The 26,992-nt window shown below is 35.6% G+C and overlaps 1 protein-coding gene across 1 annotated transcript in view; it reads left to right on the plus strand.

The window, feature by feature from the left end:
* Positions 1-26,992, plus strand: part of HACE1 (HECT domain and ankyrin repeat containing E3 ubiquitin protein ligase 1) — a 94,252-nt gene that overhangs the window by 34,636 nt on the left and 32,624 nt on the right. Inside the window, exons 8-14 of the mRNA XM_082855638.1 lie at positions 4,355-4,451; positions 5,404-5,505; positions 6,505-6,611; positions 12,143-12,293; positions 18,208-18,542; positions 23,464-23,532; positions 23,770-23,857. Coding sequence (XP_082711764.1) covers positions 4,355-4,451; positions 5,404-5,505; positions 6,505-6,611; positions 12,143-12,293; positions 18,208-18,542; positions 23,464-23,532; positions 23,770-23,857 — 949 coding nt within the window. The remainder of the gene's footprint in view (positions 1-4,354; positions 4,452-5,403; positions 5,506-6,504; positions 6,612-12,142; positions 12,294-18,207; positions 18,543-23,463; positions 23,533-23,769; positions 23,858-26,992) is intronic.

The following is a 26,992-nucleotide window of genomic DNA, read 5'->3' on the forward strand; positions in this document are numbered from 1 at the left end:
GATAAATATGGAACATGGAAAATGGTTCCTTTTATAGGCAGACTTCTAATTATATTCATGATATCTAGATAGAGGTATACATTAAAAATTATAAATTATTCCCAATGTATTGTCTCTGATAAATGAAAGGGAAAGGAATGTGAGAAATAGAACAAGTTGATCCTGCAGACAAGTTACAGGGCTCTAAGATAAAAAGCTGAACTTAATGTAAATTTTTATTGTTGAGGGATGTTACTAGATATGTCATATGTCTAATTCAGTGATTAACTGCTAAAACTGTTTTCTTTAAATCGAAACTGTATTGAAATATATAGGAGGCAGGGTTCAAATCCCATCCCCAAAGCTATGCAACTTTAGTCAAGTTTCTTGACCTCTGAAGCTTTGTTTCTTTGTAAAGTGGAAATGCTGATATCTGCCTCGTGGGACTACAGTGATCATTAAATGAGGTGGCTTATATAAAGCATCCTGCAGAGGACTTTATACTTAGTAGTTGGTAGGTGCTCACTAAGCTCTAGTACACTTTTCCACACCCAGTGAGCGCAAAGTTGTATTGTCCTCTTTCAATTTCATTGCAATGCATGGTTTTCTAAGAAATTTGACTCTTATCCCATCATACAGGCAGGCCTTTTCTTTTTTCCTTTGTATTCTATTCTAATTCTGAGCACTATTTAATAAAGTAATGCTTCTGTGAGTGAGTCATTTCAGATTGATTTTGACCTAAAATTATGACAGGAACTATTTCCCAGCCACTTTTCCTCTCTAGGTATTTTGTACAAGACATTCTAATTCACTAGCTTTCTTTCATGTGGACTATAGGCACACATATATTGACACCCCCCCCCCCCCCCCGCCCATTCAGGTGCCTTTGTTTTCAGGACTTTTATGTGGTATCTGCAAACGCTTCAGGTCCTTAAATGATTAGATTGGTTTTATATTCGTCATAATACGTCCCATTCCCTTAACTGGGTTCCTCAAATAAAGGTTTGGATGTATAATGATTTTCAAATATTTTCTGTATCTGCAGAAAACTTTTATTCTGTAAAGGAAAGCAAGGTTTAGCTGGGGTTATAAAGATACAGTAAATTAGTGAGATTTTTATGGAATTTTGGAGGTCTGTAATAAAGTGAGAAACAGGTAAGATTCTGAACATAGTTTGCAGCTACTGCTAAGCAACTCCTTTCAATTAGGAAACTCACAAAGTAGCCACGTGAAACAGTCCATAGATTCAAAATTGCAAACTTTTAGAATAGAAAAGGACCATTAGAAAATATGGCCTCTTTGTTTCATAAGCAGCTGGAAAAAGTGTTGTTATATATATAGTACATATGCACTGTTAGCCAAATTTTCAAATTGTATCACTGCAAAGCCTGAAGTTAGGAGACTTGAAAGTGCTTGAGAAATCAGTTCTAAGTGCTTTAGAAGCACTACACGTTTCTTATTAGTTAAATCTTTGCCAACTTCTTAGTTTCCAGAAAATACACTGGCATTTCCTTGAAGGGAGTATTATCTCAATCAATATAAAAAAAATAAGTTCAATTGTAAAGAATAATTATTCATTGAGCAAATTTTTGCAGTTATTTGAACTGAAAAGTCTTTCATGCGACACTTTGAGCAGTCTGTAACAGGATAATCTTTATCTTTTGCAATATTACACATGGGGCACTTGAGCCCCTAATGAAGTTATGCAGATTTTATATATTATTAGCAATCATTTCTTTTAATTTACTTTTGAAATGAAATGCCACCTGTTCACAGATGAGATTTTAATGTAGTTTTAGAAATTACTCCAGCTTTCTAAAGATGTCATAGTGGTATTTTTTTCTTGATATTAATTATTCTTGTTGCTATATGTGGTACAAAATTAATCCTAAATAACGATTCGGGTCTTTTTGTTATTTTTGTGTAGCTTAGTACCTTATTTAATGCTTACTTGTCAGATGAATGGTATCTAAAATTAAAGCCCTCAACTCAACAAGTATATTGAGTACATGTTATAAGCCATGCTTGGTGTTATAGAACAAGGGTATTGTCAAGAAGTTTATAGTTTAGTTGGAAAGATTAAACACATCTAACACAGATAATAACTGTAAAAGAAATGTCATTAAAGTTGAGCAGAATAGCTTTGCAAATCTGGGTTTCTCAGAACCTTGGGTCCTAGGAAAGAAATCACTGACTCCTTAAATAAATTAAGCTCAAGTTAGTTTCTTTTCACTTAGGTATTATACGGAATAGAACAGTGTAAATTATAAAGTAATTCCTATTAGCTGTAATATATAATGTGTTGGCCAGCATGCCCAGCTGACAAATGATGATTGATGAAGAATTTTCTTAATGTAGACTAGTAAAATTAGTTACTGTTGCTTTTGGAGGGATTGCTGATGTACTTGCTTTCTTGATTTTCTGCTTTTTCTGGAGTAAATTAGATATTGTTCTTAAGTTAGTTTTCATCTGTCGATATTTGTATTAAGGAAGGTAATCAGTACAGTAAAGTATCAAGAGAGTGATATACCTAATGCCTGCCACCAGCTTCCTAGTATGATCCTGTTTTTTTAAATTAAGTCCAGTTATACTTTATGCAGCGTCATTTTGTGGAAAAGAAAGAATAGGTTGTTTTTATTTGTTTGTTTTAAGTTTCTGAGGAAGCTGTGTAGTCTTTGTGAAATAACATACCTTTTTAGGTAATGGTACTGTGGGAAGAGTATTGGTCTAGAAGACCAGAGATCTGAGTTCTAGTTTCACTTGTGCTTGAATAGTAATTTTTTTCATCTACAAAATAAAATTCTTTTTCTTAAATTAATTTTTATTGGAATATATTTGCTTTACAATGTTGTGTTAGTTTCTACTGTATAGCAAAATGAATCAGCTATACGTATACATATATCCCCTCTTTTTTGGATTTCCTTCCCATGTAGGTCACCACAGAGCATTGAGTAGAGTTCCCTGAGCTATACAGTAGGTTCTCATTAGTTATCTATTTTATACACAGTATCAATAGTGTATTATGTCAATCCCAATCTCCCAATTCATCCCACCTCCCTGCTTTCCCCCCTTGGTGTCCATACGTTTGTTCTCTATGTCTGTGTCTATTTCTGCTTTGCAAATAAGATCATCTATACCATTTTTGTAGATTCCACATATATGTGTTAATATACGATATTTGTTTTTCTTTCTGACTTACTTCACTCTGTATGTCAGTCTCTAGGTCCATCCACGTCTCTGCAAATGACCCAATTTCATTCCTTTTTATGGCTGAGTAATACTCCATCGTATATACATACCACATCTTCTTTATCCATTCCTCTGTTGATGGACATTTAGGCTGCTTCCATGTCCTGGCTATTGTAAATAGTGCTGCAATGAACATTGGGGTGCATGTGTCTTTTTGAATTATGGTTTTCTCTAGGTATATGCCCAGTAGTGGGATTGCTGTGGTAGTTCTATTTTTAGTTTTTTAAGGAACCTCCATACTGTTCTCCATAGTGGCTGTATCAATTTACAAAATAAAATTCTTTGATGAGATACTCTTCCAAACTGTATGACTTCCTTGGGCATTTTGTAAAATTAGCTTTAAACTTTAATGTCCCTGCATTATAAATTTATTATTTATTGTCTGTGTCTAGGATCAGATTAGCTCATTTAATAATGAAATGTAGAGTCTAGTGATTATTACCCCCAAAGCAGCTTCCTCCTAGCTTAAAGAGTGGTTGTTAAACCTACTTGAAAGAACAATTAGAGAGAATGGGGCATGTGGATGAGAGTTGTTCATTCCAGGTCAGATTGAATAGCTGTCAGCAGAAGCCAAACTGAGTGGGTGGATAAAATGAAGGTTGGCAGTTAGTTAGTATTTTTGGCTAATGAATCCCCCCCATTTACTCATTTTGATATTTGTCTTTTCTCCTTCCTTTGTTTTTATTTTTTTTACCACATATTAAAGTGTCATAAAATGTACTTTTGTTTTGAGTATTGAGGTTCTTTTGGACTAAGAAGTCTGGAGACTTGGATGTATGTGGTAGGAAGGTGGTCAGGCTAGAGTTGAGAAGGAAAAGATTGGAAGAAAAAAATAAAGCATAAGCCTGAGTACCAGCAACTTATCCCAAAATATTATGATTTATTGTAGGTAATGTGTCCCAAGTTCAATTCTAAGATTCAGTAGGCCAGTTTCTTATCTACATTGTAAAAAGTATGACTTAACGTTGGGAAGTTTTTCTAACGGTTGAGGTTGTAGTTCAGATCTGCCTCTCAATTTTTTAAGATTATTAATCCTCTGTTAATCGATTGATGCTAACTGTCCATAATTTATAGAGAAAGACTTAAAATTAAAAAGATTATATGTTTAAACTTTGTTTCTGTACAGTCATGGTCAGAGAGACACAGCACAGATTCTTCTGTTGCGAGGAGCCAAATATCTGCCGGATAAAAATGGAGTAAGCCCTCTGGATTTATGTGTGCAGGTATGCTGTTCGCGTATATTCTTAGTCCCTTACTTCGTAAGAGAAACCGACAAGATCACTTTTTTTCCTCAAATGAGAGGATGGGTGCAAAGATTTTTATTCTGTTAAGAATATGATCTTTAAAAGGAACTGTGATAGTATAAGAAATATATATTGGTCTTTATCCCAGTTCCTAACACAAGAGCTTCTAAGACCCTTGGAATCTCCAGAGTGATAAGCATGTCTTTTTGTATATTAATGAGATGAGCGGTGGCTGAAAGGTCCTAGGTAGCTTCAGGAACAGGGCTGGTTGACAGGTGAGCCAACCATGTAATTAGAAGGCAATTTCCTCCCCCACCCCCGGGGAGGAGTCAGGGGCTAGAGACTGAGTTTAGTCATTCAGGCCTGTGTAATGGAACTTTCATAAAAACCCTAAACAGTGTGGTTCTCAGAGAGCTTCTGGGTTGGTGAACACATCAAAGTGCTGGGAGGGTGGCATGCCCAGTGAGGGCATGGAAGCTCTGTGCCCCTTCCCACATACTTTACCCTATGCATCTTTTCCATTTGCCTGTTCCTGAGTTGTAGTCTTTATAATAAACAGGTAATGGTAAATGAAGTGTTTCCCTGAGTTCTGTGAGCTGTTCGCGCAAATTATCAAACCTGAGGAGGAGGTTGAGGAAGTTCCTTACTTACAGCTGGTTAGTCAGAAGTATGGGTGACCTGGACTTGTGATTGGCTTTTGAAGTGGGGGGCACTCTTGTGGGACGGAACCCTACTGTGTGGTCTGCCCTAACTCTAGGCAGTTAGCATGATAATGGAATTAAATTGGACACCCAATCAGTATCCACAGAGAATTGGAGAATTGGTTGGTGTGGAAATCCCACATATTTGGTGTCAGACTCATATATAGAAGAAATGTTTTCCTTTAGGAGTTTTGTTTTTAAACCTAGATAATTTTAAATCTTGTTTTTAGGGTGGATATGGAGAGACTTGTGAAGTACTAATTCAGTATCACCCTAGGCTTTTCCAGACAATTATTCAAATGACACAGAATGAAGATCTCCGAGAAAACATGGTAATGTAATTGTGCTGGTAGCTATTAAATGAACAAGCTTTTTTTTTTTTAATTAATTAATTTATTTTTGGCTGCATTGGGTCTTCGTTGCTGCATGTGGGCTTTCTCTAGTTGTGGCGAGCGGGGGCTACTCTTTGGTGTGGTGCGCAGGCTTCTCATTGTGGTGGCTTCTCTTGTTGTGGACCACAAGCTCTAGGCATGTGGGCTTCAGTAGTTGTGGCATGTGGGCTCAGTAGTTGTGGCTCGCGGGCTCTAGAGCTCAGGTTCAGTAGTTGCGGCACACGGGCTTAGTTGCTCCGTGGCATGTGGGATCTTCACGGACCAGGGCTTGAACCAGTGCCCCTGGCAGGAGGATTCTTAACCACTGCACCACCAGGGAAGCCCCTGAACAAGCTTTGTTCATGTTTGGTGTATATGGCATCTTACAAATGTGTTTATTGATTTTATTATTATAAATATTTAAGTAATTTGAATTGGCTTATCTGCATTATAGGTTAAGTATGAATTATATAAGAATTAATAAACTTTATGCTAATATTTGACCCTTTGAGTCTTCTGTCCTCTGTGCCTTTGATCTCTCCTTAAGATAATTAGAATATTTCCCATAGGTAGCGGAAAAGAATCTAAGGAGGAATATCATGTTACAATTAGTAATCACTAGTTTACTGAGCTCTGTATTTGTTAATAGTTCTACTCTTTGAATAATTACAGAGTTTTTTTCTTACATTTTTAGAAGTTTGGAATTAATTTTCCATAAATAAACTTGGTGATTTCTGTTCTCTCTATTTATACTTTTTCACTGGGTGATTTTGAACAAATATTGTATGTCATCTTATCTCTCTATAAGCTTTGATTTTATGCAAGACCAAATAACTGTAAAGGACTTGGTTTCAGCTAATTGAGCTTTGGGATACTTACTAAACTAATAGGTACTTAATTTCTTGACAAAGTTTAGTGGATTATTATGTAATCACATTTTTTTATTTGTAAAAAAATTAGTTACGGCAAGTTCTGGAGCATTTATCTCAGCAAAGTGAGAACCAGTATTTAAAGATTCTAACAAGCCTTGCTGAAGTTGCCACAACAAATGGTCATAAGTTGCTGAGGTAAGTGTTTCACAATATAAGCAAATCGGTAGGCAGGAATATCTGTCAGCTTCGTCACTTTTTAGGCTTTTCTGGGAATAGTGTATTTTGTTGATTATTTTGTTGATGTCTTTTGTCAGTGTTAAGATGTTCTAAACATTTGTTGAGTTATCACTGTTTGTTTTGTTTTAAAGGATCAGGGCAATCAGCTATTCCTGAGGAGACTTTAGCCTGTCTAAAGAGACTAAAAATAGAGACTTACTTAAGTGCATTTGGACTTAATGTGTCTAGAATTTTAGAAAATGATTGCTTAGACTAGTCATGTAAGTAAAATGTTCATAAAAAAGAATCAAGAACGTAGTTTAGGAATCTTGATCAGTAATTTACAAAACTGGGTATAGGCTACTGTTCAGCCTTGCAGTATTATACCCTCATGCTTCTTTATAAAGTTTTCCCCCTGAACTGTCCCGCTCAGTTCAGTTCTTTGTTTTTTTCCAAATCTGTGCTTTTAATGGCTCATCACTAAGTCCATGAAGTTAGTGCCTTTATATATTTTCCTGTACCTCCGCTTGTTTGTATGTGGTTAGTCACCCCAGTTAGGAGTAAACAGCCATTTTTAAATGGTTAATGTGTTATTTCTTAGCTTAAATTTGGCCTACTTCTGTTATGGACGCTTTCTTCCTTTGATTGGGTTTGCCAAAAAGTTCGTTTGGATTTTTCCGTAAGCTGGAAAAACCCAAATGAACTTTTTGGCTAACCCAATAGTTTTCTTTTCATGTCAACTTTTAATACATTGACAGTATTAGAATAGGTCGTGGTCTTCTCTCACCTCTGTATGTGGAACTGGACTTTGTTCCTCCCAACTGTATGCTGCTTCTGTAAATCAGCTACATTGACAAGTCCATTATGTTAGCCCTTTATTCCTGTCTTCCTTTGTACTTTTCATATACTTCAGACCAGAATCACACTCTGTACTGTTTGCTTAGAAGGCCTCTTACACTTCATGGTCCAAGATTACTTTCTTGTGTCTTTTTAGCTGTTAAGTCTTTCTTCAGCAGTCCTACTCAGTATGCCATTTGCTAATTTTTCTATTATTCTCTTTCTACTTTTGAGGCTACTTTAAACTTTGTCTATAAGATTCATTGAATTCCAGCTTTACATAATGCTCTCCTTTTATTAGCCATTTCTGTTAATCCATTTATATGATGAGGACTTTCTAAGACATACTGAGTAAAAGCATGGGCTCTGGAGTCAGCTAGACTCAGATTTAATCCAGACATCACCATTTACTGTGTGACCGCAGCAAGTAACTTTTCGGAGTTTCCTTTCATCATCCATCCATCTATCCAATACATATTTTTGAGTGCCTGCTATTCACTAGGCCATCTGCTAGATAACAGTGAGTAAAACAGACAAGATCTCACCCTACACTTAATTTACAGTCTAGTCAGGATTTTATTTCCTTGTTGGAAAATGATAGTAAATATCTTAATGAATTGTTGTAAGAATGAAATGATAAGGTTCTGTAAGCCTAGTGCCAACCATTATGTCTGGCATGTAGTAGAGATGATGATGATGCTGGTGATAATGATGGTTCTTTTTTAAATTCCTCATAATACCTTAACCTGTTTTCCTACATTAGAAAACTTGTTTTTTCTACTTAAATCTCTGCCCTATTTTCTGCTCTTTCTAATAATCAGAAAGCATTTATGTTTCTCTGTTTTTATTTTAAGTTCACCTTTAATATGTACTTAAGCAGGTTCTAATAAGCTAAAGAACATTCAGATACATTATTTCCTTTAAACCTCACAGTGACTTTGTGATTTAGATATTATCTCCATTTTATATATAAGAAAACTGAAGTGCAGTGATTTGCTAGGCTAGAAGAACCAGGATTTACATCCTTACTAATTGATAAAGAGCAGATCCTGGGCTCCAATTTAGCTCTTAAAAATGACAGCGATATTAGTGGTACAGGAGAAACAGGGTAGGAAAGAGGGATCCATGCCAGAACAAGTTTTAAAATTACCTTGCTAGACTTACTGCCTCACCATTTACAATGATACCTTTCATATGTCTTATAGAGTATGTTATTATGGCCAATTTGGTCTGTAAACATCTCTTTGTTGGGATTGGTAACCGGTATTGGTTATTAGTATTGTGTTAGAATTTACTGTATTGGTACCATCTTGGCAAAACCTAGTCTTCCTGCTGCGTTTCTCCTTTACTCTCACACTACTACCACATCCACGCTCCTTTACTCTCGCACTACTACCACACCCACAACACGTTGGAAACCAGAGGTGGGAGTTTTTATTCCCCACACCAAGCAATTGTTTAACACCAGCGGGTGTCCTACAGTTTACCTCAGTTCTGCCTAGAGATGGCATTAGATCCCACAGGTTAAGGGCTCAGTTCTAGGAGACTGTCCCCCACCACAGATGCCACTTGGAATTAGTGGATCCCCAGATTACCCACAACTTTTGTTACCTGACTACAGATCAGAGGTTTTCATGACCTCCTCCCCTTTGGATTCAGTTATTTCCTAGAGCAGGTCACAGAATTCAGGGAAACACTTACTTCTGTTTACCAGTTTTTTAAAGAATATGATAAAGGATATTGATGAACAACCAGATGAATAGATACATAGGATGAGATCTGAGAGGGTCCATAGTACAGGAGCTTCTGTCCCCATAGAGTTGGGGAATGTCACTCTCCCCGTTTGTGGATGTGTTCATCAACTTGGAAGCTCCCTGAACCCCCCATATTTTTGTTTTTTATATGGAGGTTTCATCACATGGGTGTGTTGATCATTAACTCCATTTCCAGCCCTTCTCTGGATAATGGGGGATAAGGCTGAAAATTCCAAGTCTCTAATCATTGCTTGGTCTTTCTGGTGACCAGCCCCCATCCAAAAGCCCACTAAGAGTTGCCTCATTAGAATAAAAGCTACTGCTATCACCCAGGAAATTCCAAGGGATTTAGGAGCTCTGTGTCAGGAACCAGGGTCAGAGACCCAATATGAGAACAGAAGGTGCTCCTAGTGCACTTATCACTTCAGAAATTACAGGGTTTTTAGGAGCTCTGTGCCAGGAAAAGGGCTGGGGGCAGAAAACATATATATTTTTCTGTTATCTCACAGCTACCGAAGTAGATTGTTAAGAGGACCTCAAATACAAATCATTCCCCCCTGCCAATTTAGTTTAATGGTACTTTTGCAGGTTGTCTTCCTTCTGTTCATTTGTCAATCATTTTATGTTTCTTAACCCACAATGTGATGTAATTTTGGCCACTTATTTTAATAGATATTTTAGTTAAGAAAATAATTCAAATACATATTAATTAGCGGCAATTGAGGTGTTATTTAGCATACTTTCGGAAAAATGGATAGCCTTTTTGTCTAAGTGATTCTAGGAATATTTGCTGAAGATAATAAATATTTACTGAGGGCCCTTTTGCACATAGTGTTGTGTTTCACTAAATAAGTGAGTCATCTTGCTTTCTATATATTTATGATTGAAGGTAAAGATAGTTACCAATGTGCAAATGAAAAGAGAAGTCACAGCTATTTGCTAAGTAAGACACTGAATGAAAGTATAATCTTATATTAACAAAGGTAAGTACATTGACAGGGCTTTGAATTAGGAAGCTAATTTTTAAACTTTTATTTTGAGACCTGGTGGCTTGGGAAGAAATTATCATTTTGTGATGAGCTGGAGCAGTTTGTGATGAAGTTTGGATTTTATGATCTTTTCATATAATATGAAAGAGATATTTCACTGGTTGGAAAGTGAAAAATAACATTTTTTAGATCAGTGACTTAATTGGAAGAAGTTTAAACTGGGTAAAGTAATATTAATATAGTCTGATAATCTTATATTAGACTGTTATTAGACTATATTAATAATTGATGATGTTCAGACTCCATTGTATAAGAGAATACTTCTTACCTTAAGGTAACTCATGAAGTTCCCTAAATCAGGTACTTAAAACAAATATTTATATATATGGTAATTTCACAGAGGAAAATTAAATTCACATCTTTCTCATAGAAGAATTTGAGAGTCATTGGAGTTAACTTTTCCAATAGCTGCAACACAATAAAAGAAGGAAATAGTTTCAACCATACTGCATTTCTCTTTCGTCAGTCTCAACAATCTTATGATATAGAATTAAAAACAACTTTGTAAAGGCAAATATGTAAAAATCAGTGTGAATTAAACTAATGATTCTATACACATTTGATTCAAAGTTAGTAAAACAAAGAAAAAGTTTTGCTAATGTGTTGTAGCTATCCCAGTCAAATACAGTATGGATAGCAATAGCTATTGTATTTTACTAACACTTGTAACTGATAGCTAATTTTTATGTATTGTTTTTAACAATTTAATAATTTTTAGAATGAGAAAACAACATGAATGTTGAAGTAAAAATGTCAGGAAATTTTGGTTCAGTTGTCACCAGAATAGAAAATACTCTCTGATTTTTCACTTATCAAATCCGAATACTTAGAATAGGCATTTGCTGTTTCCATATAACTAATCATTATTGTTTTTCATGTTAGAGGTTACCTAAAAATACCATAGAGGAAGATTTTAATGAACTGAGGAAGATAGAGTAAGCTTTGATGATTAAACTTATGCAAAGGCAGTCATATCATTCTGCCCAAATGTCATGCAACTCTTTACTCTGCTTTTGTGTAACCATTGTAATACAAGATAACTGATGTTGGAGGTTTCAAAATAAAACCACCCCTGAAAAACAAAAACAAGTTTTTTTTTAAGATCTATCATTAGATTCAATACACATTTACCCTAACTCCTACAGTTTCTCTGTGGAAGAGTAATGATTGATATTCATGATGATGATGAACAATCCCCAGGCACTGGGATTTTGAAGGGCTTTTTGATTAGTCAAAGAAAGTTTATATTATATTTAATACGGTTTAGTATTAATTGGATCAGTCTTTTTCATAGTAGGATGTATTTCGCTTATTTATATACAGTCATAAGACAACCCATAATATGGAGAACCACCCTGATACAGATAGTAACTTTAAGATTATTCAATTTGTACATGTTCTGTATGTGAACAATTGGTTACTATTCTGGGATGAGTTAGGGAAAATGGGGTTATGGATAGAATAGTAGAGTTCAGCCTCTACAATTCAGTTGTGGGTTGGCCTAAGATCATAATCAACATTCCTACTATTGGTTCTCAGTGAAATGTTCTCAGAGTTCTAAAGAATTAGTTTAATTTATAAATATACTGTTCTATACTGGTGATTTTCTTCATATTTTATGCTTTGATCATTGGTTATATTCTAGTTACTTAAAAGTAAATAAATCATTCACATGCAATCCAAATAATGTACATTTGCTAACTTCCTGGTAAACAAAACATTCCATCCCATATCATGACAGGAAAGAAATTTTACTCGTTAAATTATGAAACAGATGGTAAATGTAATGAAAATGTTTTAAAATCAGTATTTTAAGATGTAATTTGTTTTATTCCATCTAATCTGTTCATATTTTAATTTTTATTTTCAGCATATCTAGTAATTATGATGCTCAAATGAAGAGCCTTTTAAGGATTGTGAGGATATTTTGTCATGTCTTTCGAATTGGTCCATCCTCTCCCAGTAATGGAATCGATATGGGCTACAATGGGAATAAAACTCCAAGAAGCCAGGTGTTCAAGGTCAGAAAAGTATATGATGTTGTTAGGAAGATAGATGTAAAAGAGATGAATTTGACAAAGCATACATTCATTAATTGGAAACCTCATAAACAGGATGTAAATTTGGTTTATACCAGTGATTGACACTTTGTAAACTAAGACCTTTTTCCTTTCATCTCTGTCTAATCAGCAGCAAGTCTCATTTGGTGAGCTTTCTGTTTTTCTTACAAGTAAAATTTTAATTTCAGTAGTGTTTTATTCTAAGGGTAAAGGTATTTAATGTTTAAATATAATTAAATCTACTTTTTTTTTATTGGATTATAGGTCCTAAATGCAGCCATCACGATTTTTAAAAAATATGTCTTATTCAGAAAGAAGACATCCGGTTTTTAATTAGGTTTTATTATCGTTTGTGTTATGTGTGTGTCCGTGTATGTTTTTTTTTAAATAAGTTTACTTTCATTTACTGGGTTTATTAACAATTCCTTGGGTAACTTCAAGGAAGAAACATTGAGGTATTTTCTTGATGTATTTTATATTGCTTCAGCTGCTGCTTCTTTACAAGCACATTTATGAATGGAATCCTTGGAAGAAAGATTTCCAAGGCAGTGTAACCATGTCAAATTACAATTTTGTGAAGTAAGCAAAATGTACATGACTATAATGGCTATTGTTAATAAATGTACGTGACTATAATTGCTATTGTTAATGCTTTTTTATGGCATTATATTTTCAAATAACTCAGATTTTGGACAAATGTGTAATTTAATAATTGTTTTCATGTTATTTTTTTAAAGGTAATTTATCTGGAGAGCTTTTCATAGTATAAAATTAGCTTTTGGGTTCATGAAAAATTATATTTCTTTAAACAGTCTTTTAGGTATAAATATAGGTTGTTTATCCAAAAGGTGATATAAATGTTTTTATGTGCCACATCCTCAAAAACGAGTTGTGATTGACAGCTTTACTTATCTATAAAATTTGAAGTTATATAAAGTTAAATTAATGATGTATGCTAAATGATTCTATTCTTACATGGCAAGTTTTTGGCAGACACAAATAAATGGTTAGCAAGCATTTGACACTAGTCAATTCTTTAATACCTGGAATAGGTATGATAACCTTTTAGAATAGGTATGTATCAGTTTCTGTGCATCTGTTCGTCTGCTTCAGGCTCTTTTTTTTTTTACATTGGTGCAGGAGTGTTCAGCCACATATGTGCATGCTTCTCCCTCCCCCCGCAGTTGTGCGCGCGAGTGTGTGTGTGTGTGTGTGTGTGTGTATGTGTCTTTTTCTTCCTCCTTTTTTTTTCCCCTATTGTGCCATCTCCTGGAAGAAGGAAGTTATGCATCTTCTTGTAATTCAGATTTTAGCTTTTCAACGTACCACTTCCTTTAATACTAGTTAGAAGTGATAGCTTCCTGTCTTCGTAAAATTTGAATTATTGATCCTCTGTTTTGTTAGTGCTGTTTTAAGTGAGTTTCACTGCTCAAACATTCATATTACAGGAAGTTTTTCTTAATGTGTTCTAATATGACTCATGCAGTTTGTTACTGAAACTTCTCCTGATTGATTTTTCTACTTGTCCTTCTACTCATCTGTAATGATGAATGAAAATCAAACCAGGTATAGATATGGTCACTATTGACAAATTGAGTATATATTATATTTATTATTGTCTTATTTTTTGTTAAAATTTCAATTTGCCACCTGTTGCTAATGATATCAGAAAATACTTATGTGCTAAGTAACCTCTTTATAGGCGTTTAGTGCTTGATTTAAACGTTATTTTTCTATCTAGACCGTCAGTACAGATAAAACAGAGTAGAAAAGGATATTATTGCTTTTCTTTTAGCTTTTCTTTTATGGAATCCAGACTCTTTGTTTTCATTGTTATATATCAATGATATATATAATATATAAAGTTCTTTCCTTCTCTTTTATTTCATTTGTTAGTATCTTTATTTCTCTTTTTAAGGTTTTTTTTTTTTTTTTCCCTGTATAATGGACAACTGCCTTTGTCTCTGAGCACTTATTTTCTCTTAAATTTTGACCTTTCACTTTGGTAAAACATTTTTGTTACAAACGCAGCCAGTTTTTTAAAACATTAACAAGTGTTACTCTTAAGGAACTGATTAATCTCTTTCTATCTAATTTTATGAATTAAATGTGGACTCTTTGGAGGATGGCAAAATGATCTGCCCTCCCACTTACATGGATAAAAATAGAAACTACACTGTCATCCATGTATTTAAGGTCTTTTCATTTTGGGATGATTGAAGTTGTAAAAATCTGAACCATCTGGTGAGTTAACTGCAATTTTAGATTGGAAATACCATTTTAATTTTTACCACATTTTGTCTATGGTAGCAATTGATCCCTACTTTCTATTTCATTAACTAGTTACTATGTCACTTTATTGTTGGGGTTAGCTAATGGGTTTTCCATTAAGAATGAGTGGGTTTATAGGCCATGTGTTTGTAGTAGGTTTGTTTAACATCCTGTTATTAGTTTCCTGATTTATCTTAGAAGTCCTTTAAGTTAATTTTAACACTTAGCCCTTCTTTCAGTGTTAAGAGATTTTTATCTAGAGCCTTGCGAACTTTGGAACGTCTGAAGGAGAAAGTAGTTCTGGTTATAGAAGTAGGGTGAGCGCGGGGAAGAGAGTTTAGGCTTCTTGAGTCTTGATATGCTCCTTTTTTGTGAGTAGTAAGCTGCGACTATTAACGGTTTCATAGAATTATAATTGGAAGCCAAGAAAGACTGAGAAACTTTTAACTTTAAGATCTTATCTTTTGGATCATGGCATTTGACATTATCGAGTTGAGAACGGTCCGATTAACAGAATTTCAAGATGCTATTAATAAGTTTGTTAGTAATGCTTTCCTGTCAAATTTGTATCTCATTTGACACGTGGATCTTGAGATTTTTTAAATTGTCCAACAAGTTTGGGATTATATATTACAGCTTTGACTTGTTAACTTGAAATGTTTTGAAAATCATGTATGCTTGTCAAATCGTTGTTATAGGTAGAATATAATTCTGTGGTGAAGATCACTCAATAATATGAAATGAAGTAATACTTCCATAGTGCCAAGAAGCCTAATATTTTCCATAGTCATTGACTCATTTTTCTATAACAGTTAATATGTATGGTACTTTGTATTGATGTTTTTTATCATTATTATGTATGAGTATAAAAAAGCTTCATAGACATGGTTTGCAATTGTTAATTTTTAATTTTTAAAATTTAACCCTTTCTGTCTGTGACTGCTACTACAGTTAGAAATTAAAGTTATTTTCACAGTATTCTTTTTGTTATTGAGGAATGAATTTTCTGAACAAGTCTTCAAAGGGACAACTCCCTAGGTAAAAATGCTTTAAGGTTGGGATTTAGTTTTAGTGCATGTGTGAATGAATAAATAAACAGTGGGGAAAAGAGAAAACTAAAGAAAAGCCCAAGATGATTTACTACTTCTTTTTTTCCCTCATTCTCTTTTAATTCTTTGCTGTGCTACTTTATTGAAAACTCTTTCTAGCTTTTCTCGGTATCTTTATTGTCACTATCATTTTTACACAGATCTGGCTGTTTTTGGATATTATTTCTGGAATGATTCAGAATTCACCTTTAATTTTTGCAGGTTGTCAGTATTTGAGAATAGGATGATCGTAGTTCAGGCTCAGCACTCTCATCCACGTGAGGAGCAGTATCACTTCCAGCCTTAGCCTTCATCTCTATCTAGTGTGGGGATTTTCTGGGTTTTAGTCCTTCTCACTTAGAGGCCAGTTATTCCTTTTTCCTTTTGTTTCAAGCAGTTTTTCATCACCACCTGTTCTTTCTTTTTTGGAAGTTCATTTTTTGATGAAAGCTAAATAGTTTTGCTGACATAAGAAGTTCTTTTCATCTTTTATAGCAGGGTTTAATGTTTTTCTCATGAAGAGAGACTATAGACCCAAACTTGGATCATGATTAAAATTAAAACATTTTCAGTGAAGGTACCATGTCAGTGTTGATGGCAGCTGGTGCTTCTTGCCCTTCTTTTAAGCAGTTCAGGGACCCTTTAAGAAGTTAGGCATCCAACTGCTGTGACTAACCATGGAAAAGCCGTCTTTGTGCAGGAGAAGGGTGCTCATTTCAGCCTCAGAAAGGGTTTCTCAGAAACCCTTTGCTTACCTCACTTTGCTTACCTGTTTACCTAGGCTGTACTAACTAAATATTTGTTGAATGAGTAAACTAGTTTTTTGTTGATGGTGGTAGGGTTTTTTCCTTCTTGCTTTTTGGTTTAATTTTTAAGTGAAGACTTAGGGGTGATTTAATTGTTTGCAAATTCAATAAGTAGATTATTCTCAAATAGAGAGTGTTCTGGAAATCTGAAGAAAGGCTGACGATAACAGCAGGGGGATTTATTAGATAATAATTGTAAAGAATTGCTTGGCAGAACAGGTTATTTAAACATTTCCTAAAGTTCCAAATATGGTTGTATAATCTCTTTACATAGTGGTCTTTAAAAGTAAGATTATTTCTTTTAGTTGAAATATTTAGGGTGGGTTTTTCAGAAGCATGTGGCCTAGTTTGTAGTGTTCTGTGATCATATAGAATCAAAAAGTAAGATTAACTTTTTATTCATTTGTAGAAAGACAATTTATCACTCTCAATAGGAATATTTAGAATAGTGTAGGAATGGAAGACCATTAAACCACTATCCCCCCTGCTCCCCTGTGCCTTCACTGTTCATCTTTATTTGGGATTAAAAAATGTTCTAACAGGTCTTTCTTCCCCCCAGCTTTACTGAGCTGTAACTGTTATATAGGGTTGAGTAATTTTAAGGTATACAGTGTGATGATTTGATACAAGTATATTTTGCAAAATGTTTAGTACAGTAAGGTTAGGTAACACATCCTTCACCTCACATAATTACCACTTTGTTGCTGTTGCTGTGGTGAGAACATTAAAGCTTTATTCTCATAGCACCTTTCAAGCATACAATACCGTATTGATAACTATAGTGACAATGCTGTACATTGGATCCCCAGTAGCATGTCTTTTAATAGTAGTTGGGCATTTGTATTTCTCCTTGTGTTAAAAATTACTGTTTACTAGAGATGATATATATATTTCATTTTTCTCTAGTACTTAGTCCTGTTATAGCATTTGTGATCACATAATATTTTAAAGATAAAATTTCATTTGCTGTTAATTTACAAAAGACATTTCGTTATTCTCAAAAGGAATATTTAAAATAGTATAGAATTAAGAAACTGTTTACTCCTATGTGTTCCTTTTTTATTAAGCTGTTGATCTTTACTTTGAATTATGGATTTGCTAGCCAATATTTGATAGTTTCTAGTTATTAGAGATGGATTCGTGTGTGGTTGGGTATGCCTGTATATGTATATGTGTGTGTGTGTGTGTGTATGTGTGGATGTAAATATCACATCATATTTTAAAGTTTCTCATCATAAATTTTCAAAATCTCAGATTCCATGTAAAGAAGAGTGCAGTAAACTAAGTTTATTAAGCTCTTTATGAATTCTCATTTTTTTAATTGAAAAACAAAATAACTAAAAATAGTTGACACATTAATACAGTAAAGGTTAGGGGGATTGTATTCATAAAAGTATGGTTTAAAACTAAATATTTGAAAAATTTTAAAAGAAATATTGCTTATGCATTTTTTTGTTAGAGTTTAATTTTCCTTTTTTTATTCTAAGGAATAAATAAGTGCAAATTAAGTTTTTGCTATAAATGAAGAAATTGTCATTTATATGAGGTTTATGTTTTTGTTACTTACCTTTAGGCATTGCTGACACATAAACTTGGGAAAATAAAAGTATCTAGAGTAAATATTCTCTTGTATAATATTTGTCTGAGTGGGTTTTTTATCCTGCAGTTTAAGAATGATGTTTTAAAAAAACACTTTTCTTTTTTTCTTAGCCTCTTGAATTGCTTTGGCACTCATTAGATGAATGGCTAGTTTTAATAGCTACAGAATTAATGAAAAACAAAAAGGACTCAACGGATATCACTTCTATTTTACTGAAACAAAAAGGCCAAGATCAAGATGGTACTTCCATTCCTGCATTTGAACCTCCAGGACCTGGGAGCTATGAAAATCTATCCACTGGCACAGGGGAATCTAAACCAGATGCTCTTGGAGGGAAACAGGAAGCCAGTGCAGACTGCCAGGATGTTATTTCTATGACAGCTAACCGGCTAAGTGCTGTCATTCAAGCTTTTTACATGTGCTGTTCTTGTCAGATGCCTCCAGGGTAAGAAGGTTTCTGCTTGTTTTGTGTGCTGATCTCTGCCTATCAATAACCAATGTTGTGGCTGGAGCAGCCCTTGTGGTTCTTATTATGATTGCAAGACACCCTTCAGCAATAACCATCAGGAAACTTTGAAAAAAAAAAAAAAGGTTTATTACTTACAGGACGTGGAAATTACATGACACACCTGGGGCCACACAGCAAGGTTGCCAGTAGAAAGAAAGCTCGAGGGCCTGGGGTTCTCTTTTTATTGGAGTTGAAGGTAGAGGCCTAGGGTTTTGAAAGCTCACTCTTTATTGGTGAATTTAAAACATGAGAGTGGGAATTTGAAGCATGAGAAGAGAAAACACAAGTGGCTCAAATGGTCAGTTATTGAAATCAACCAAGATCTCTAAAACAAAGGAGCTTGGAGATGGAGGGGTGGGTCTTTATCTAGTTGTGGGCCTGGCATTATGTTTGTTCGAGATAGCCATCTTTGAAGCGGATGCCTCTTTGAAGTGGATAAAGTGGAGGCAATCTGCTAGATTTTCCTGGTTTGCAGTCTGAATGTATCTGGTGATTTTTCTGAGTGGCCCATATAGCAACAGGCACAAAGATTGTCCATATATGAGCTGTTGTTATTGTTTCTCTGAATTTTACATCAAGTTATTCTACTTTATATTGTAAGGATTTGGAAAAGGAGCAGTTTTAGTTCTCAGTGATTCCAAGTGAGAAGGGTGGGAGAAAAACTGGAAACATTAATTTGAAGAATTGTAGCTGGATATTGGAGGAAATGAAAATTCAGCATCCAGTACAGTTTACAGGTAGAAAAAGAAAACCTCAAAGGCAGTTAACAGGACTAGAATCTGATATCCACAAGAGTGCTTCCTTATAGTATAATTTTTCAGTGTGGTACAAGACATGTTTAGTAAGAGAACCAAATTTATCATTAGTTCCTCTGTAATAGAAAGCCAAAAGTGGATAAACCTATGTTTAGTAATTAATGTTTCAATATCTTACCTTATTTGGAAATGACCTAGATATTCAGTAAATTTTCCATCATTTAATTTAACTTAGCAAAACTCTGAAGTTTTTAAGTTACCAAAGAGATTTGGGAAACTCTTTTTAAGTAGACATACCATGAAACATAGCTATTGCTGAAAAGTTCACCTAAACTTTACTCCACTTACATCTGTTTAAATCACTTGTTCTTAACAATTACGTCTAGATTACTCATGAAAGTCTCATTAGGCATTAGACAAAATTGGCCATCATCCCAAGCTATTTTTCTTGCTAACAAATTGTGTAACCTCGCTAATATGAACTTATTTGAATTGTAAACCCAAGTAGAATAAAAGCTGCATGTCTGCATTATATCTAATGTTGATAAATCTGAGCTATGCCTTTTTAAGTTAAACCAGCAAGTTTAAACTACCTTTTATTTACAGAAGATTATCCCAGATCACATGAACTTGAAAAACGTTAGGGTTAGTTTATTACTGAGTTTTAGGAATACTTAATTCATAGTATTTATTTTTAAGCCAATTAAATACAGTTCTTTTACAAATTAATTTTGTCAGTACCATCCAGAGGTAGAAAAAAAAATCACTTGCATGTAACATACATCTGTATAGACATACATAAACATGCAGCCAGACCCAGAGACCCTATAGCTTCCATTCTAAAATTTTAGCTGTGGATCAGGTACAACAATATACAACTTACTAGTTTACAGACTACCTTTGAGTCCAAATTGTGTCTGGCAGATGGAACAAGTTAAGGTTACCTGCTCCAGCGGTTAAAGCTTTTTACAAATATTTGTGGAGAAGACTTTTAAGATTTGTATTTGTCTTTGACATGTTTTCTTAAGGAGGGCGTGGACTAGATTTGGGGTAAGAGGTTTTACAACAGTTTATATTTTAAAAGGCCTCTTTCCCTTTCTCTTTTTCCTTCAGGCTCAGGTGATTGTGGGCAGAGTTTTAGTTACCTCCTAGGGTATTTGTATTTCAAAAACATGGTAAGACTTACATCTTGAGGGACAGAGAAAGAATGTAAGTTTCCTCCTAGGATTTTTAGTGCCTTTTGGATGGTTTTGGCAGTCCCAATAAAATGTAGTAGGGCCAACCTGTAATTAGGGGGAGTGTCCTGTAAAAATAATTCCCTGGACTCAGGGTCAAATGGGGCTTCTCCAGAGTTGGAAGTGAAGAGGAGGTCACTTGGGTCACTGTGGTCATGGAAATGATAAATCCATTGGACCATGCCAGTTTTGCACAGCAGGAGATGGGCCTCATCGTAATGTTTTCCATTCACAGTGAGCCTTAGCAGTATGGAAGAGTCGGCATGGTGCCAGGCATTAAATATCCAAGTGAGGAGAGGAGGTGCCCTGGTATGAATTTTTGTGGCTCTGGGTGCTTTTGCCTTCTCATATCCGTTTTTTTTCCTCACTTAGAGGCCTTGCTAACCCTGTCAGCTTTTGCCTTGGTGGCAGGGATGCCTTGTGAGGCGTTTTTCTTAGTTCTGCCCCGTTCAGGGGAAAGCGGAAAGGGGCTCAGCATCTGTGATCTCTTGGAGGAAACAAGTTTGTAGTCCAGATGGATCTTTAAGAAAGTTATGGATTTTAGGGTCTTTAGAGATACTGACCAGTTGATGCATTTTGGTGGTCGCAACAATTTAGAGCTCATTCTAAACAAACAAGAAAACCTGCAGTAGTCTGCTCCCTTCTCCTCTTCCTGTTGCATAAAATCTTTGAGAAGGGTTTGAATTTTGAATTAAGGAGTGGTTTTTGAACTCAGTTTCTACTTCTTGTTTTTTTCCTGTTACCTTAATCTTATGTGTTGTTACTGGAAAATTTTAGGTGACGTCACTCTTAGCCCCTTTGTAGGTGGCTGCTTTCCTTTCAAGGGGTCCCAAGAGAATACTCCAGGATTGTGGTCGGCTTCTATTAGCACCAGATACTCAGGCTCTTTGGGAAAAGCCCCCAGGCTTTTGGAATGTATTGGGTTGGCCAAAAAGTTCATTCGGTTTTAAGTAAAAATAGAAGACACATTTTTCATTTTCACCAAGAACGTTATTGAACAACGTATTCATTAACCGAACGAAGTTTTTGGCCAACCCAATAATATCAAATTCTTGGCATGTTAGTATGCATAGCATTGAATAATGCCCAGGTAGCGACCAAGGGGTTTTGCGTTTATCAAAGAGCCGGTGTACCTCCTCAGTGTTCTTAGGAAGCACTGGCGCTTCATTTTTCAGTAGCGTTATACTAGGGATTGGACCCGATATCCCATTGGGTTAGTGGACAAAGAGTGACAGTAGTGAGTGAAGTGGTGACACAGACCATGGGCCTCTGGTGTATTTTCCCTCAGGTGGTACCATTGGTTTCCACTGTGAGGCTGTTTTACTCTGCTAGGTTAGGACACTTAGTCTAGGCACAACATACTGACACCGTGGTTACAGACAGAAGTCTCCCCTCCTCACCTACGGAATCTTCTCGTGCCTTTAGCCCAGAGCCTTTCCTTGGGTTGCGGTAATAGCCTTGCTGTCCACTTCAGTTTCCTTAGCTCTCCTTGGCCTTGAGGCGAAGAGGATCCTCACACACATTAATAGTCATTCAAGGCCTTTATAATTAGTGGTGTCATCCTCTCATTAGACCATGTATGGCCTTGATCATACTGCTCTGAGGAGATTGTTGGCAGCTGTGACCTTTTGGGTTGGATGTCTCAGGCAACACATGACAGAGGCAGTACGCAAAAGCACGTTGCTGCAAGGCAGATCCCCAGCAAGTGGTGCTCCTTTCCCAGATGACGTTACTTACCTGAGTTAGGTGGTGGTAAGCAAGCTGCAGCCAAAGGGCATTCCTCTTGGTTCCCTGCAGGGCAGTCATGCAGTCCTGCTGAGTACGCCAGTTGTTCTGTGTGCCAGTCTCCACCTGTCAATGACCAGTGTCGTGGCCGGACTGGCCCTTGTGATTCTTCGTATGATTACAGGATGTCCTTCAGCAATAACCATTGAAAACTTAGGGGGAAAAAAGTTTTTTTACTTATAGAACCTGGAAATTACATGGCACACCTGGGGCCACACAGCCAGGTCATCATGGGGGAGTGGGGAGAGAGAGAAAGAGGGAAAGAGCACACACAAGCCTGGGGTCGAGGGCAGGGGACTAGGGTTTCGAGGGCTCACGATTGGTGAATTTAAACGTAAGAGTGGGAGTATAAAGCATGAGAAGAGAAAAAAAACAAGTAGCCCAAATGGTTAGTTATCAAAATTAACCAAGATCTCTGAAACAAAGGAGACTCAGTGGGAGGCATCCTGGCTCTTTATCTAGTTGTGGGCCTGGCGTTGTGTTTATTCGAGATAGCCATCTTTGAAGTGGATACTTCGCCAATCAAACCTTAAGTCAGGCACTTGCATTACAGAGTAGAGAAAACCCAGTTATCTGGGCTTACGCTACATGCTTATTATTTCCTTTTCTGATAGATGAAGAAAAGCTATAATTTTTTTTATAATTGCAGAAGTAACAATACTTTGCTGTTTTTGGTTGTTTTCTGATCTTTAGGATACTCATTGAACTGATCTGGAATTAGTACAGAATATTTGAGTTTTAAGCATCATTTATGTTATTAACATGTTGGATGGTGAATGTCACTTTCTATAGGATCATTTAACCATGTATTGGAAACATATAGACAGAGATGCTTAAAATTTCAAGGTTTTTAAAAAGCCACTTGTTTATATCATCTGTTAATGAAAAGTTATTATATATATATATCTGAGTGTGTATATATATTTCATATTATAAATTGACTAGGCATGCCTCAGATTCCATGAAGACAATCCAAACCCCATTTTGTGTGTGTGTAGAAGCCAGTCCAATTCAACGCATAGTCACATTTGCCATATCACCAACTTTGGTCTGTGTGTTCTGATGGTTTTTTACCCCCCACAGAATGACTTCACCCCGTTTCATTGAATTTGTCTGCAAACATGATGAAGTTTTAAAATGCTTTGTTAACAGGTAAAGCTTTCTTGGTTTCATGGATTACTATTGTAGCCTTTTCTTACAGTTTTCATCTCAACAGAAAAAATATTACTTCTGTTACTATTCAAAAAATGCTCAATGACAAGTACAAGTATAGTAGGTGTGGATTAATATGTATTTTTATTCTGTTTCAATATCTGTATATCTAAATTTGCATGTCACTTAATGCTGCTCATCCTTCCCTTCCATGTAAACAATGTGTTTTTCTTTTAGGAATCCCAAGATTATATTTGACCACTTTCACTTCCTCCTTGAATGTCCTGAACTGATGTCAAGATTCATGCATATCATAAAAGCACAGGTAGTGCTTTTTTTAATCTTGTTTTTAGAATGTCTAATGAATACTGTTCAGTAATTATTATACTTGAGACCACCTGCTGTAAGTGGAGTGACATTACCTTATTCTTTACTTTAGTATATGGAGTTACATTAGTATGTAACTTTTGTATGAGGAGTAACTTTAAGAAATGTGCATTGAGTGCCTACTATGTGCAAAGACAACATGTTGCCACATTGCTGAAATGGAACACTAGTCCTATAAGGCTGATGGTCCTTGGGGATTTTATCCCCAAATACATTTGGGAAGTATAACACATGCCCTGTTGGAGATTAGTAAAGCATATCAGCAGCTTGCTAAAGGCTTTGAGAAGCCCTTTGGTAAAAATAATAATTTAGCTTTGTTAGTCTTCCAAACTTAATTGACCTGAGAGCTTTCCCTGATGAGGGTTCATTCCATATATCTCATGTTTCATGAAACATGCTTGGGAAAAGCTTGTTTTGCTACTTAGCAGCTATGTGACTTTGGGCATATTTCTAACATCTTTGAGCCTTGGGTTCTTCATCTGTAAAACAGAGATAATGACACCAACCTCATAAAACCTCCATGGTGAATAATAAGTTTTAAATAGTGACTTGTATATATGTTCAATAAATGGTAGTTGCTTTGGAGATAGAAAGGATATGTTCTGTCTCCAAGGGGATCTTAATTCAGTCTAGCAGGGGAGATAATGAACGTACCCGTAAAATACAGTAATTACAGTATGACCTGATTCTTTAGGAGTTTAAGGGAGGAAGAGCTTGCTTTTGGCTGCTGTAGTCAAGGGAGATTTCAAAGAGGAGGTGGATTTTAATCTAAAAAACATGCAAAATTTTGAAAGGAGTAAATGGGGAAGATGAACATTCTAGCCAAGATATGGGTCAGGACATATAGATGGAAAAGTGTATTAAAATACAGTGGGTTAAGAAAAATTTTGTGTAGGTGAGAAATGGGTTAAGAGAAATGGGTTAAGAGGGTTAAGAGAAATTTTGTGTAGGCAGAAATTTTGTGTAGGTGAGGAATGAGATGTAATTCTGGGAAGGTAGATTAGGGTTATAATGTATGGAACATTGATTGCCAGATTGCAGACTCTCCATTTGCTAGGCTGTCAGGAGCCACTAATAATTTTAGGAGAATGACATGATCCTACAAAGTTTTAGGAAATAATTTGTCTGAAATGTAGGCTAGACTGGAGGTAATGGTTTGGTTAGTAGTCATAAGATAAAGGCTGTAGATATTTTAAATTGTCTTCAGGGACACTGATCCTTTTAGAAATTAAAGAAAGCTAAGAACTAATCTTTATAAAATTATACACATGTATATAGGTCTCCTTTGGCATCTGTTTAATAATGATGATGTAAAAGATAAGGTAGTAGTAATAACTTGCATTTATTTAATGCTAACTTTATGTCAGGTTCCATACATTTTTTCACATAGATTATTTTATTTTTGTAACAATCATGTGAGATAGGTACTCTTTTACTGAAGCCGGAGAGGTTAAGCAACTTGTTTAAGTCATTCAGCTACTAAGTGGGGGAACCAGAATTTAAAAGTCCATCTAGTTCTTAAGTTCATTTTCTTAATCTACACTAAATTACTCCATTCTAGGGTAAATGAGATTATAGGTGAAAGAAGCTTTTAGTTTTTGAAAGAGGTAGTTTGCTATATTTAATACTGTCTCTGCTTTTCACTTCATTTTCCCTCTTCCATTCCTGCAAAAGCATCTGCATTAGCTATCCACCTTTTTGACCCACAGAGGGGGTTTTGTTGCCTGACCAGTGCGGGTGTCCACATGCATAGTGGTGGCCCAGTGAGGAGCTTGGACATGCTAAGGAGGGTGTTTGTGTACAAGAGGAGCTCAGCACGGAGTATGTGAGTTGGCACGGTATATGGAGGATGTCCAGTGTGCAGGGTGGTGACAGTTGCTCAGAGTAATTTGACAAAGCTTGAGTGGGATATAGGGTATCTATGCAGTGAATGGTCCGTGTCAGTGACAAAAGATTGATTATATATGAGGTGGGGCAGTTGATTGAATAAGTCAGTATAGTAAAGATAATGTGTCTCACTGTTGGAGAAAGTTAAAAAATGGAGGAAAACGATGAATCATGTACTATTGGATTGGAATTGGAGATATCACTGTGAACTTATAGCTTCCTATGTGGTTAGATAGATACAGCAAACCTGGCATCCATTTCTTGGTCTCTGAATACCATTCTCAATGAACGAGGGCCTGTTGGAGAAATGGCTAATTCAGAGAAAGTACAAGATGAGCCTGGATCATCTTATTGTGCCAGAAAGTTGTGTAGAGAATTATGAGGTTATGTCAAAACGGTTCAGAACCAACTTGAATGGATTCTACTGGCCAAATCTGGAACAATTTGAACATCAAAATAAATAATGATGGCAAAATATTGCAAATAAAATCGGAACCTGTAAGTCTATAGTGAAAGAATTAATGAATAAATGGAAAGTTTGATGAAGGGTGGAATATTTTTATAGTCTCAAAGTATCTCCTCTTAGAATACTAACTAATTACAACGATTAAAAAGGAACTTCACAGTGGAGAAGCTTGGCAGCGATCACAGCAGCCATACCAGTGTGCCAGCTGATAGGATGCACTGAGAATACGGTGTCACTTCTTTGATATTCCTGTCAAAGATGCATACCCTGAATTTAATCATGAGAAATCATCAGACTAACTCTAACTGAGAGACATTCTACAATATAACTGACCTGCAATCTTTAAATGTAGGTCATGAAAATTCAGAAAACACTGAACAGCTTTGCCAGAATGAAAGCGGACAACTGAACGCAGTTCATGAGTCATTATGCTATACAGGACATCATATGGATCCCGGCAAAACTTGAAATGGGGTCTGAAGATTAGATATAGTAATATATCAGTGTCAATTTCCTGATTTTGATGATTGTAAACTGCTTGTGTAGGAGAATTCTCTTGTTTGTAGGAAATACACACTGAAGTATTTAGGGGTAACTGGACATCATGTTAGCAATTTACTTTCACCTTAGGGGAAAAAAAACACCCCATTGTACTATTCATGTTAGCAGTTTACTTTCACCTTAGGGGGAAAAAAAACCCACCACTGTACTGTACTAAGA

This window comes from Leucopleurus acutus (genome assembly GCF_964270905.1).
Source record: "Leucopleurus acutus genome assembly, chromosome: 15".
NCBI classification, from domain to species: domain Eukaryota; kingdom Metazoa; phylum Chordata; class Mammalia; order Artiodactyla; family Delphinidae; genus Leucopleurus; species Leucopleurus acutus.